A 14,189-nucleotide genomic window follows, 5' to 3' on the forward strand; every position below is an offset into this window, starting at 1 on the left:
GCCAGCCGCAGGGAAGGCAGTGTGGTGGCTCCTCCAAAAGCTGGGACTGTGAATTCCATGTGAGCCAGCTACTGCCCTTCTAGGTGTCACAGTGACACACGCAGATGCGTGATTCTGGTGGCACAGCTCATCATGGCTGAGTGGATGGTGCACTGTGAGACCAATGTGTTAAGTGAGGTCCATCAGACATACAAGTCTAAATCTCACATGGTTTCTCTCATACGAGGAACCCAAAACAGAAGTGAAGAGCAAGGCAGAAGACACATAATAAACAGGGAAAGCCATCTTTTTCTTTTTCTGAGACAGGGTCTCACTATGTAATCAAAGCTGACCTTGAACTCACCACTTAGCCTCGACTGTCCTTGAACTCATGAGGATTCTCCTGCCTCAGCCTCCTGAGGAACAGATCTTTTTGAAAGTGGAAGTAAGTCAAGAGATGGTAGGGAGAAAGGGGAGGGAAAAGGACTGCAGGTGTGCTGGGTACACATGTACTAACAAGGACTGGAATCACCATGTGCCGCACACGTCCTAGCTGGGTGAGGTGGCACACTCCTGTAATCCTAGCACTCACGAGAATGATGCAGGAGGATCATCGCAAGTTCAAGACCAGCCTGGGCTACAAAGTGAGCTCAAGGCCAGCCTGAGTGGCATAACAAGATCCTGTCTCAAAAAGACCAAAAAAAAAAAAAAGAAAAAGAAAAAAGAAAAAGAAAAAGGTACTGGGGCTGGTGAGATGGCTCAGTGGTCTAAAGCACCTACTTAGAACAAGCTTAGCAAAGCACAGGGACCGCGGTTCAATCCCCCAGCACCACATGCCAGCCAGCCCGCCCCCTGGTGGGCTGAGCTGGCCACACACACACACACACACACACACACACACACACATTTAAAACAAACAAACAAACAAAAAAAAAACAAAAAAAAAAAAAGAAAAAGGTACTAATAAAAAGTAGAAATTGAAAAGAAATGTGTCTAAAATGCATAAATGCATTGGTCTAAGCAGTTAGCTTTCCCTGCTCCGTTCCAGCCTGGACCCATAGCTTCCCATCAGTGCAAACAGCAAACAATGAAATCTGATCATCTCTGTCACTGTCCACATTTTGCTGTGTCCTACCCTGCTGTGTCATCTTTTTTTTTTTTTTTTTTAATGTATGCAGTACAGGGTCTCACTTCATAGCTTGGACTGTTTTCTGCCTCCCCAGAGCTGGGATTACAGGCCTGCGTCAACCGGCCTGGTCACACCCAGCTCAGCAGGCCCCCAGGCAGGGCCTGGCCATGATTGAATCCTGAACTCCAGCCCCTGCGCTTGCCTGAGCAGGCACTTAGTCTGCTGAGCTATCTCCCAGCCCTACTGCCCCTCTCTTAAGGCTGCACACTGCTCTCCTCTGCGCTTACGCCAGCCCCGACGGAAGTGTGCTCAGGAGGTGGACAGGAAAGTTGCTCACAGCCTTTGCTGATGCTGCACCCACAGCCCCCAAGCTTGCTGTAAGGTGATACAGTATCCTTAACTCCTTTGGGAAGATACCCAGGAGGAGAGTCCCTGGGCCAAGTGCGAATTCTAGTTTTAGTGTTTGAGGAATCCCTGTCCCCTTGGGCATCGAAGGGGTGGACTCTGTGCTCAGCAGCACCGGCTGGCAGGAGCTCTGCGACTCCAGGACCGTGCAGTGAGCAGCAGGGATGAGCAGCTCTGCCTGCGTCGGTGTCACAATCTGCTGCTCGTGCGACAGGAAGAGGGAACTCAGCGAGGTCAAGCCACGTGCCCAGGGTCGCACCAGAGCCGGCCCCCACCCCACAGTGGGAGCTCCTTGCACCTGGGCTGGGCCTGGTCAGCACCTTCCGGCCCCCGGGGCTCTGCAGTGGCTGTGCCCTGTGCCGTGCACCCAGCTGCCCTCCCAAAGGGCAGCTCCTCTTGCCTCTCCCTCTGCGAGCACAAATTCTTACTGCACATCTCCACCACCTCTCAGGGTTGCTGGTCGCTGAGACAGTGCCAATGACCAGCTCCTGCAAACACTGTGGCCTGGACAAATATTAGCTGTGCTGTCACATGCCTGAAGGGCTGCACAGCCCATCCCTGCTCTGCCCTCATTGGACACGGGCAGTTTCCTGTGCTCAGGCCTCAGTTTCCTCGGTGCAGTGGGTAGCTCCTCACGTGCCTGGGGGTAGGATGGCTCTGGGAAGCTTTACTCACTTGTACTCCGACTTTTTCCTGGGCTCCAGGCCAGCGCTGCCCATGGGACCCCAAACTCTAACGTGGCCACTTTCTACCCAGGGAAGAACATACAGCATTAAGCCTAATCCTGTACTTTACATAGCCCAATATGCCAACTATTCTCCGCATGTAAACCACATAACAATTATTTTTTTTAATTATTTGTTTGTTTATTTATTTGGTACAGTGTATCACTGTGCAGCTCTGACTCACAATGATCCTCCTGTCTCAGCCTCCCCAGCTCTGGGGTTACAGGTGTGCACCACCACACCCATTTTCAGTGGTCCACTCGGTGCACCCAGGGCAGGGCCAGCATGCATGTGGTACCAGGGATCAAATCCGGGTCCTTGCACTTGCCAGGAAGGTGCTTAGCCCGCCAAGCCGCCTCCCTCACCCCCCACTATAACAATTATTAAGGACTCATTTCACCTATTTTTTCTTTTTGGTTTTTTGTTTGTTTGTTTGTTTGTTTGTTTTTTTGGCGGAACCGGGGATTGAACTCAGATCCTTGCGTTTGCCAGTCAAGCGCTTATCCTACTGAGCCATCTCCCCGGCCCCTCACCTATTTTTTTCTTGTTCGAGCTCTTCAAATAGTAACGTATATTTTACACTGAATAACTAGAATTATCAGATAAATACAAGCTAGCCTGGCACAGTGGTGCATGCCTATAATGTCAGCACTCAAGAGGCTGAGGCCGGAGGTTCTCCATAAGTCGGAAGCCATCCTGGGCTACACAGTGTGTCCAAGGCCACCCTACACTACATAGAGTGAGATCCTGTCTCAAAAATTAATTAATTAAAAGAAAACACAGACTACCTGAGAAAATTTGGCTTGTAAGTCAGTCAGAAAAACCCTGTAGTGTAAGTATGCCCCAAGTTCTACAGGGGGCACACTACTCTGCAAACTCACTTCCTGTGGGCCTGACACAGATTTCCCTGTATGTCTCCAGCTTTCTGCCCCCACCAGCCTACAGCCAGCTTGTCCAGAATGGCAGGGCTGCCCTTCCGGGGCCACCGGCCCTGGGGGTAAAGGGCCCCGGCGCCCCGGACTGCCGCGAATCCACCACCAAGCCCTCTGCTCTGCTCAGCCTCCAGCCTTGCGCTGCGCCTGCTTTTCACACTGTCTGTCTCGTCTAGATGCAGCAGCTTGGTAACTGTTTCTAGAATTCTCCATTAGGTAAACAGAGCTGGGGAGAAAGTCCACATCTCGCCCACAGTTCTTCGCATCAGCAAATTCTCCATATCAACAAAAGCCAGATAAGGAAGGGGTCAGGGCAGCCCGCAAGCCAGGAAGCTCCGCCAGGCGAAGCCCCTCCTCCCCTGCCTGGCAAGCACAGCTGGGACAGAGGTCTGGGGAGCCTGTGCCAGAGGGCCATGCGCAAAGGACACTGGGGAAGCTTTATTTCAAAACTCCTAGGACTGTAAGGCAGTGACAGCCACGTGTAAGGCCCAGTGACTTTGGATCCCCAGGGCCTGGGCAAAGCTCACAGTCTGCAGCACGCAGGGGAGGAGGCAGGGGTGGCTGTCCCTGGTTGGCTGGCCAGGGGGCCTGTGACCTCTTCCTGCACCTAGGCCCTGCCAGTGTTCAAGCACATGTCAGCCCCCACCCCCTCCTTCAGGTGCACTACTGGCAGGTTCCTGCGGCTGCCCTGCAGCCACCAAGCAGGACCAGGGTGAGAAGGGTGAGGCGTTGCCTGGGGCTCAGAATTTAAAGGACAGGCAGGAGCACAGCTTGGCAGTGTGCGTCAGGTTTTGTTTTGTTTTGAGACAGGGTCTCACTATGTAGTGCAGGCGGGCCTTGAACTTGTTTCTGCAGCCCAGGCTGGCCTCAAACTCCTGGCGATCCTCCTGCCACAACCTGCTGAGTGTGAGGACAGGCATGTGGACCCTGATAGGTTCTGGCCCTAGCATGAATTGCTAAAATCATCATGGTGGTCCTCTAATATGGCAAAGGCCATCTTCCCCAAGACCACCTCTCCCTTCTTCTCCAACTTAGCCCAGGACATAATTTCCTTCCATCCTTCCTGCCGCCCCAGGGAAGACCCCAATCAGCCCCTCAGGAATATCTAAACATCCCCCTCAAGCCCCCCCACCCCCCACAAAAGGCCTTAGAAGCCTCAGCCTCCCTCGGTTCCAATCAAGAGAATTCCTTCTCTTCCCCCAATTCTCTCCCTGTCCTCAAGGAAAATAAAGCCCCTTTCCCCTTTTCCTTCTGCCTGTTTCTCTGCTGCACCGATCACCTGAAAACACCTATCAGACCCTACCTGGCTGTTTAAAAAAAAAAATTGGGGGGCTGGGTAGATTGCTCAGCGGCCTAAGTGCCTGCCTGGCAATCACAAGGTCCCACGTTCAATTGGTGGTACTGAAAAAAAAAAAAAAAAAATTGATAAGGATCTTGCTGTGTAACTCAGATGGCCTCAAATTCATGTCAATCCTCCTTCCTCAGCCTGTGCACCACCACACCCAGCTCATGCAATATTCTTAAAAATCAAAATTCATGAAAAAAAAAAAAAATCCAGGATGGATAAAATAACAAATGTGTACCTGAAACCAGGACTGGCGGTCCTGGCTTTGTGTTTCCGGGGAGGAGGTGCCAGACTGTATTGTGGGTCCTTCTTTAACATCTTAATGCCTCATCCTGGCCTTTTCTGCACTGACTTTAACTTTTTTCAGAAAACTACATCAAAATGTTATCTTCTTGGCTGGGGAGTCTTGGCTTCTCAGAGTTTGCAGCCAAAGTGAGGGCTCTGCCCCCACCCTCAAGCCAGCTCTGGGTGGCCTCCTGCAGGCCTCAGGTACAGGTGTCAGAGCAGATGAGGTGACAGTGAGACCAACAGCAGAAAGTGGCTGTCCATGCACCCCACTTCCGCTCACCAACCACAGCAGAGACTGCGTGCCCCTGCCACAGCCCTGAAACCGCCGGCCGGGCCGGGTAGCACACCACGTGACTCAGATCCAGGCGTGAGGGGTGAGCAGAGAACAGGTCCTCGCCCGACCCTCACACCTACCCAGAGAGTCTTGCAGCTCGCCCTTGGGAGTGCCTGGCCACGCACGAAGTAGCAAAGTAGCGGAGCTGGATCACAGGACTGTCTTGGTCACAGGCTAGTGCTGGAGTGTGGTCTCCACCCCCTAGGGAGCTGGGAGCCCGGAGGTTCTTCCCACTTAAAGGAGTTGCTCAGTACCCCCAAAGTGTGCTCTCCTTTCCCCTTCAGCAAAGGCCAGGCCCCCCTCCCTGTGTCCATACCACCCCTCTGTCAGTGCGTCCTGTACCCCCCCGCCCCCCACCGCTTAAGGGATGGAGCCTGGGAGGGGATGGGGTCCTGGGCCGCTGTGCTTCCGGCTTCCTGGCAGTAGGCCCAGCCAGGGCCCTTTAAGGCAGACCCGGGGCGAGTTCATTCACCCGGGCCCCTGCTGACTCACGCTTATGAAAGTGTTTTCCTGGCCCCGCCCCCGCCCCGCCTCCTCCCAAGCCGTGAAATACCCGCCTCCCGTGCTCCTGCCCGAGTCACTGGCACCCTGTGAGCACAGCCTCCTAAGTGCCCGTCTAGGCCAGGCCCACGGGATGCCCTCCACCTGCTGCCCGCCAGGTAAGTTAGTCTGCACAAGGCTTCAGGGTGGGAGTTGGTGGCCCACAAGTAGGCGTGGCCGGCCAGCCCGGGACACCACTGCTTGGCAGACTGCCGTCCTGGGTCCCCAGGCACCTCTTCACCATGCCCATGCGGGTGCCAGTCTGCCTCGCCCTGAACAGTTCTACCAACTGCTGCTGGGGCAGGAAGGAGGTGTGGCCAGTGGGCTCCATGCCCAGAGTCCAGAGGCCACCAGGAGTGCAGCTGGATCCCGCAGGCGCTGCCCCGTGGTGCCCACATCTCGGTGTAGGGCAGCTGAGCCCAGGGGGGACTTGGGACTCAGCTTCTCAGGGAAGGCTCCCAGGAAAGGAAGAGAGGTGGCCCCAGGGAGGGGGACAGGCACCTGGGGACTAAAGGCAAGTAGCCCTGACTGACAGCTGTGGCTTCTTCAGGCTGGACCTTAGGGCACTTCTTATTTTTCACAGATGGTGTTGCTAAGTCTCTGAATTGCCCTTTTGATCCTCCTGCCTCAGCCTCGCAGAGTGCTGGGATTGCAGGTGTGCACCGCCACACCTAGCTCAGGTCATTTTCTTGGTATAGCTTTTACCTGACACTACTCCCAGGAGACTTGTTCTTGGTGGGCACTCCCGGGTGACCAGGAGCAAGATCCCACCAGCTCCTGACATCAGCTTCCTCCTCTGCACAGTGGGGATAAGGAAGCTAACAGTGGGCATGGGCCTCTGCAGGCTCCCTCGGGGGTCCCACACTGCAGACTGCAGCTTCACCTGAAGGCACAACTGTTTGCATCGCATATGCTTATTTGATTGTGAAACTTGAGTCACTTTTAAGGGCAACATATTTTCCCAATATCTGCCAATCAGAGTGGACAAGGGATAACGTTTAAAATGGATCACTCCCACCAGGTGTGGTAACACACATCCATAATCCCAGCACTCAGAGGCTGAGGCAGGAGGATTGGAAATTTGAGCCCAGCCTGTATAACTTAGCAATTTAGTGAGACCCAGTCTCAAAAGCCCCCCAAAAATTTACAGGCTGGGGCTACGACTCACTGTGAAGGCCAGGTCCACAAAAGCGAGTGTAGGAGGAACTGGGGTAATGAACACTGGAATGATCCTGTCACTGTAAGTTCGAGGACTGCATTTGTCCAAGGCTAAGAGTGAGAGCTTTCAGCTGCTCAGGACTGGGGGATGTCCTGTATCTCTGTACAGGAAGTGACCTCTCAGGTCCAGCCCCGGGTGGTGACCTCATGTGTGTGGCATCCAGAAGTTTCTGTTCAGCACTGATTGGGGCTGGGAGGGAACATGGATGTGGCCGAGCCGTTTTAAATCCGCACCTCCCCTCGGCCCCGGTGACAAAGGACACTGGTTTTGACTCCTCCCTGAAAGCAGGGTTCTGCAGCACCTTCTTCCTTGGGGTGGGGAGTAGCAGGGCTTGGGGGCAGCTGGGACACTCACTTCCAGGCAGGGGCTTGCGGGTGTCTGACTGGGTTGGGCTCGCAGGGATCAACTGCGAGAGCACTCAGCCACTGGGTAATGATTGCCTGGTTAGGGTGTGCAGCCGCTCTGAACCCAGCCAGGCCCGTGGACTGCAGTCCTTTGCAGTTACTGCTACAACTGCTGCTGTTGGTGGGGTCACCCCAGAGGGATGGACAGCATGGGCCCAGCAGGATCACTGGAGGCCCCCTTTCCTCTCCAGTGCTGGGGACTTGGCCAGTGTTGGATATAGGAGTTTATGTCACTCTCCACACCAGAGATCCCACACTGGCCTTGCCGGGGTTTTGCTGGCCTGTGAAAGATTTACAAAAAGATTTATAAATGCTACCCTCTTCTGATCAGCACGGGAGTTTTGACCCGCCCTGTTTCTAACATGGGCTGGTTCACCCCTCCTTAGGCAACCTAGTGGTCCCCCACTCCCAGGAGGTCACCATATTGATGCCGAACTTAGTGCAACACCCAGTCAGCATAGCACACTGCAGCCTGGAACTCCTGGACTCAAGCAATCCTCCTTCCTCAGCCTCACAAGTAGCTGGGACTACAGGATGTGCCACCACACCTGGCTGGTACCCACTTCTAACAACTCACACCAATTCACAGTTCTGCCTGTACTGGAGGAGCCCTGTGGGACCGAGGCCAGTGACCCTGGGTCCCACACTGGCCACTTGTCCACTCCCAAGTGTGCGACCTCCTCTGCCAGCCCTGCACATCTCCTCTGGGGACAGACCAGGCGTCATGGTGGCCACAGGCACCTATGAGCTCTGGGTTCAGTGACGCCCATGCAAAATCCCAGCACTGGGGGCCAAGGCAGGAGTACTGAAAGTTCCTAACTGAACAACGTAGCAAGACCTTGTCTCAAAAGGTGGGCATGGGGGGTGTGCGCATGCCCTGCTGGATAATTCAGCTCAGGGCAAAGCTCTTGGCTTCCATCCCCAGTACCAATCAGTAACACAGGCCATGCCATGGCTGGCTCACAGAGCACCACTCACGCCTGCGCAGTGGGATAATCACGCCGGTGGTGCCCGTGGCACTCTCCTGCAGACGGGAGACTCCTGTAGAATCAGGGTGGGACAGCAGTAAGAAAAGCTATCAAACACCCGCTCACAGGTCACTGCTCAGTGGCGCTGCCCCTCACTGATGCGTGGGAGTCACCTGTGGGCCCAGAGAGCAGGACTGTAGTGAGCTGTGCCCCTGGTAACTGCCCCCGAAGTGTAGAGAAAGCAGAGCGTGTTCCCTGCCAAGGACTGGTCGGGTCCCTTGCATGGTTCAGACCCGTGGCCAGCAGGGGGCGCCAACACCTCGCAGAGAGGCAGGTTCCCAGGCAAGGCCTCCGCTTCCCTGTCTCTGAGTCCCTGGTGTTGGACCCCTGGGCAGTAAGCCCAGGCCTTTCCTGTGAAGCCTCACCCACCGCAGGCACTCCACCGTGCTCCTCAGGAACCTCAGAGGCCAGGAGGCCAGAACTCATTATCCTCACCTGACAAATGTGGAAACCAAGACTCGGAGCTGTCCGGGACAACTAGGGAGCAGCTCACAGGGCTGGAGACAACGGCCTGCTCTACCATGCTGTGCTAGAAGGCCTGAGGCCAGGGCTGTGGTGGGCAGAGACAGCCTCCTGGGAAGGCCAACAAGCTCCCAGGCACCACCCTGCCCAAGGGCACGGTGGGCAGCATAGGACAGGGTGGAGATGGTGGTGCAGGTTCACCTGGCCAGCAGGGAAGACGAGGCTTGGGAAGCTCAGGGAGGGGCAGTGTCTCACCTCCTGGTTGCGGGGATCCACAGGTCAGAGGAGGAAAGGTTTCTTTTAGCTCACAGTTTGTGGAGGTTTCAGCCCATTGTCAGCTGGCTGTAAAGCAAAGGGCCACAGCTGAGCGGAAACAGCCCACGCGAAGGCAGGGAGGCAGCAAAGCAGTGAGCACCCCTCTCGTCCCACCCAGGCACAGGCCTGCTGGGAGGTGCCACCCCCCCAGTGTGGGCCTTCCCATTATTCATGCCCAGAACCACGCTAAAGCCGTCAGGGGACCCAGTCAGTGCTCACATCCCCTAATCCAGCGTCACACACCCATGGTCCAGCCACCTCTGAAAGTCCCACCGATGACCCCACAAGGCTTTGGGGAGACATCTGGACATAAGCTATGCCAGGGAGGGAGAAGGCAGTCACACTGTGGTCAGCCCGGGAGCTCAGAGGCCAAGAGCCTGACCTCTCCTCCGTTTCTCCCAGGCCAGCTGTCAGCCCCAGCCATGAGCAAGCCCAGGAAGGCCCGGGTGGGCACCAGCAGCTCAGAGCCCCTGCCCGTTGTCATCATTGGTGAGTGTCCCCCAGGGGGTAGAGGGGACACACACTGGGCTCTGAAGTCATCGGCAGCAGGGCAGGCTGGCATGCAGCAAGCTGCCAGCAGCGGTTCATGCCATGCTTCCACCACTGCTGTGGCGCTTGGCACACACTGAGGACTGAAAAACAATTTCTTTTGCATGGGTGAAAAATAAATGCATGGATGAGCACCCACCAGGGCTCTGAGCGAACGCTGTCTCTGCAGGCAATGGGCCCTCGGGCATCTGCCTGTCCTACCTGCTCTCAGGCCACATGCCCTACGTGAAGCCAGACGCTGACCACCCACACCCACTGCTGCACAGAAAGCTGGCTGAGGTTTCGGGGTGCTGCCTCCTGGACCAGGTGGGTTCCTGACCCCCAGAAGGCACCCCAATGCATGTGGAGACCCATGCAGCACAGGGGCTCGTGGAGTTGGCCCCATCCTGGAATCATGAGATCAGGGCACCCCAGACCCACAAACACCAAGTCATGGTCCTCAGCTGGGGCCACTTCCTCTCCAGGAACACCTGGCAGCTCTGGGGTCCTGGCTGAGGCAGCAGTGGTGCTGGACTACTGAAGGGGGCAGCAAGGGCCCTGCAGTGCTCATCGATCCCCTCCCACCCTGAGCCAGGTCAGGACAAGACGCAGGCCATCAGGCTATGTTCTGTAGGACACTGGCTCCTCCGTGCCATATGCACGGGGGACAGTCCCACTCCAGGCAATCTGGGGGACACCGGCTCTGGTAAGTGTCAGCTGCAGGACTCGTCCAGCCTTCAGCATGCAGTACACGTCTCCTGGGAAAAGGCAGCATGCCCCACCCGATGCTAGCACGGAAGTACCAGGCAAGGCCAGGGCTCAGGGCCCTTCCTAGCCCCCATGCAGCCAGGAGCATCCTGGTGAGACCAGATCCCCCAACCCAGTCCCTACCTTTCTGCCTGCCCCTTTCTCCCTAACCCAGACCCTCTCTGTAGGACCTGGATTACCTGTCTGAAGGCCTTGAAGGCCGGAGCCAGAGCCCCGTGGCTCTGCTTTTTGATGCCCTCCAGCGCCCAGACACAGACTTCGGGGGCACCGCAGACTCTGTCCTCTCATGGAGGCGGCAGGAGGAGCGAGCAGTTCCCCACCTGGTCTTGGGCCGCAGTCCGCCTGGGGGCGCCTGGCATGTGAGTGGGGCCATCTGGGGCTCCCTGCCCACCCTCGCTGGCTTCTGCTCCCCTTCCTCGAGCATTCTCATCTCCCTGCCTGGGCCCAGGGCTGGTCCATGCAAGGCCCAGCCCTGAGGACCCCTTGCCTTGCAGGCCATCGAAGGCTCCATGGTGACCCTAAGCCAGGGGGAGTGGATGGGGCTGCCAGACCTGCAGCTCAAGGACTGGATGCGGGGGAAACGCAGGTGAGATGACTGGGGAGCAGAGGAGCCCTTGGGAGGGAAGGCTGGGGTGCAGGGGAAGACAGGCTCCTGGAGGAGTAGGAGTGAACTCGGGGCAGGCTCCCAGGCCCCTACCCCTGCCTCTGCCACAGAGCCTCAGCCTCACGTGTGCAACACCCCGCCTTTAAGGAGAGCCCGGGCAGCCCTGCTCCATGCAAGTGCCTTCCCATTAGAGACCTGGCCACATCTTAGAGTCCTGGACTGGGCACAGCAAGAACTGGAGCCCCCTCTGGAGGCCAGCGCTCCGGGCAGACACAGGACGGGTACATGCACTGTGCTCCAGCGAGGGCTTTGCTCCCAGGGGAAGCCGTGTCTTCTCTCCAGGCTGTGTCTTTGCAGGTTCGCTATCCCTGCGACACAAAGACCTGGCACCTGTGAGCCAGACCAGGCTACTCCATGGGTGTAGGGCACCGAGATGAGGCCAAGCAAGGGGCCAAGCCACCACCGAGCTGCCCCACAGCTACCACCGAGTCACCACCCAGCTCTCTCCTTCTGATTTTTTATTTTAAATTCTGAGGCTGTCTCACTAGGTTGTTCTCCTGCCTCAGCTTCCCAGAGTGCTGAGAATGTGGGTGCAAGGCACCACCCCTGACATTCAATGTTTTGTTTTGTTTTTGGATTTTTAAGACAGGGTCTTGCTTTGCAGCCCAGGCTGGCCTCAAACTCATCACAGTCCCTCTGCCTCAGCCTCCCAAGTACCAAGATGGCAGGCATGCGCCACTACACCCAGCTTAATGGAACATTTGTAAAGTCAGCCTTTAAACTGAAATACAGTATCCATACGAAAAAGCACCCTGCTCCTGCACACAGGCTGCCTGACTTTGCCTGTCCCAGGAGTTTAGAAAGATGGGTTCACACTGTCCACAGGCATTAAGTCCCCATGTGGTGACCAGGATGGCTGACCCACCTGGCCCCTACCACTCAGGGGCCATCCTAGGCCTCTAGTACTCAGTGGAGCCTCATGATAGGGTCCTGCCAATGTCATTCCTCTGGTTTCACAATAAGGAAACTGAGGCACAGAAGCCTTGGCTGCAGAGCCCTGGCTGAAGCCAGCCAGCTCTGGAGGCTGCCCTCAGCCCCTCCTCGTTTCATCCCCCAGGTGGGGGGCACGTCAGCACCGTTGCACCCCACTTGCCCAGCCCGGGTGTTCACTGGCACCTCCCCTCTTGCCCTCCCACAGAGGTCTTCGGAACAGCCGGGCCACAGCTGGGGACATTGCCCACTACTACATGGACTATGTGACCCAGAAGGGTCTGAGCCACAGCTTCGTGTCGGGTACCCTGGTCACAGGCGTGAAGATGGAGACCCCTGAGTCCAAGGACCCCAGGCCCCTCTTCCGAGTGAGCGGCACCCTGACCACTAAGGACCGGGGCCAGCGGCCCTTCTCTCTGTGGGCCCGGAATGTGGTTCTTGCCACGGGCACATTTGACAACCCAGCCCGGCTGGGAATCCCAGGTGAGGACCTGCCCTACATCCACCATGAGCTGTCGGCGCTGGAGGCAGCCACACGGGCAGGCACCATCACCCCAGCCTCGGACCCTGTGCTCATCGTGGGCGCGGGACTGTCTGCAGCCGATGCGGTGCTCTATGCCCGGCACTGCGGCCTCCCTGTGATCCATGCCTTCCGGCGGCCAGTGGACGACCCGGCTCTGGTGTTCAACCAGCTGCCCCAGATGCTGTACCCCGAGTACCACAAGGTGCACCAGATGATGCGGGAGCAGTCAATCCCGTCACCCAGCCCCTATGAGGGCTACCGCAGCCTCCCCCAGCACCGGCCACTGCTCTTCAAGGAGGACCGGCAGGCTGTGCTCTGCGATCCACACGGCCATCACCAGGTCCTTGGCGTTTCCCTGGTTCTGGTCCTCATTGGCTCACACCCTGACCTCTCCTTTCTGCCAGGGGCAGGCACCAACCTCGCCACTGACCCTGAGCAGCCCCTGAGTACTAAGAGGAACCCCATCGAGGTGGACCCCTTCACCTACCAGAGTACCCGCCAGGAGGGCCTGTATGCCCTGGGCCCCCTGGCTGGGGACAACTTCGTGCGATTTGTGCAGGGTGGGGCCCTGGCTGCGGCCAGCTCCCTGCTGAGAAAGGAGACCCGAAAGCCACCCTAGTGCCTAGCTGGAGCTCTGGCACCCAGCCCCTGATAGGAAAGAGATCATGCAGTCCTGGAGCAGACAGAACCCCCGAGAGGGAAAGAGACAGGGACCAGAAGATGCAGAATGGAAGACACAGGCTCCAAGGCTGTGCAGGGGCTGCAGGCCACCCATGACTGGGCCTGGGATCTGGGGGAAGCCCTGAGGGAGCAGGGTCCCTGGGGTCGGTGCAGTGACCACCAAGACAACGACCGCTCCATCCCTTCCAGAATCAGTTCCCAAATAAAACCAGCATTCGCCTCTACCACATCTGAGGACTGTCCTTGGGTGGGTGGGTGGGGATTCCTGGAGGAAGCGTCTTGGGCTGGAGGATAAGGGCGGGGCGGGGAAACTGTGCTGGTGGGGTGGAGTGGCCTCTCTACTCGGCTGGCCTGTCCTGCTTGTCTCGGGCGCAGACATTGCCGCGGCCTGCCTGGAGCCTTCACACAGGATGGCTGCATGAGGGACGCTCATGCTCCGTAACTCCTCTCCCGGCCACAGCCTCCCCTCTGGTGGGTGGGGCAGCCCCTCCGTGACTGGATGGGATCAGCCTGACTCCTGCATTTAGACATGGACTCCTTCCAGTGTCAGCCCCAAGAGACCAAGGACTAGGTCTCTTCTCATCACTGTCACCTAGACCCGGTGCCCGGCAGCAAGCTTGGTGCCCAGTGGGCTCCAAGGGACGCTCGGGGCGCTGAGGGCGGTTCCGAGCCGACTTGGGGCGCAGGAAGGAGCCCCGGCCTGGCCAGCAGAGGGCGCGCCGGGACCGCCGGACCCTGCGCTCCAGCCTGCAGGAGTGCCCTGGGGGCGGGGCTGCGGGGCACTTTCGGGGGCGACGGTCGGACCCCACCTGCAGCCCAAATCCTACGCCCACGGGCAGCGCCTCCTTGGTGGGCGGGGCGGGGTTCTGGGGTGGGGGGAACGCCGGGCACGTGGTTGGGGTCCAGCGAACCACCCCCCCAGCGTCCCCGCGCCGGCCGTCGTCCCGGGTGTCGGCGGCCACGGGGCCGGCGCGGGAGGCGGGGCGGCGG

At 57.7% G+C, this 14,189-nt stretch overlaps 1 protein-coding gene across 3 annotated transcripts in view; it reads left to right on the forward strand.

The window, feature by feature from the left end:
* Positions 1–13,423, forward strand: part of Osgin1 (oxidative stress induced growth inhibitor 1) — a 35,927-nt gene extending 22,504 nt beyond the window's left edge. Inside the window, exons 1-7 of one of the 3 annotated variants that reach the window (XM_023706801.1) lie at positions 5,722–5,796; positions 6,261–6,698; positions 9,508–9,594; positions 9,824–9,960; positions 10,569–10,760; positions 10,896–10,987; positions 12,204–13,423. In XM_023706801.1, the coding sequence (XP_023562569.1) occupies positions 9,528–9,594; positions 9,824–9,960; positions 10,569–10,760; positions 10,896–10,987; positions 12,204–13,137 (1,422 nt within the window). In that variant the 5' untranslated portion in view covers positions 5,722–5,796; positions 6,261–6,698; positions 9,508–9,527 and the 3' untranslated portion in view covers positions 13,138–13,423. Of the gene's footprint in view, positions 1–5,696; positions 5,797–6,260; positions 6,699–9,507; positions 9,595–9,823; positions 9,961–10,568; positions 10,761–10,895; positions 10,988–12,203 lie in introns of those variants that run through there. The other 2 variants (XM_023706800.1, XM_004646562.2) reach the window with 2 other exon arrangements.
* The last annotated feature ends 766 nt before the right edge of the window (positions 13,424–14,189 follow it).

The sequence above is a fragment of the Octodon degus genome, unplaced genomic scaffold (genome assembly GCF_000260255.1).
Source record: "Octodon degus isolate 3935 unplaced genomic scaffold, OctDeg1.0 scaffold00271, whole genome shotgun sequence".
Taxonomy (NCBI): Eukaryota; Metazoa; Chordata; class Mammalia; order Rodentia; family Octodontidae; genus Octodon; species Octodon degus.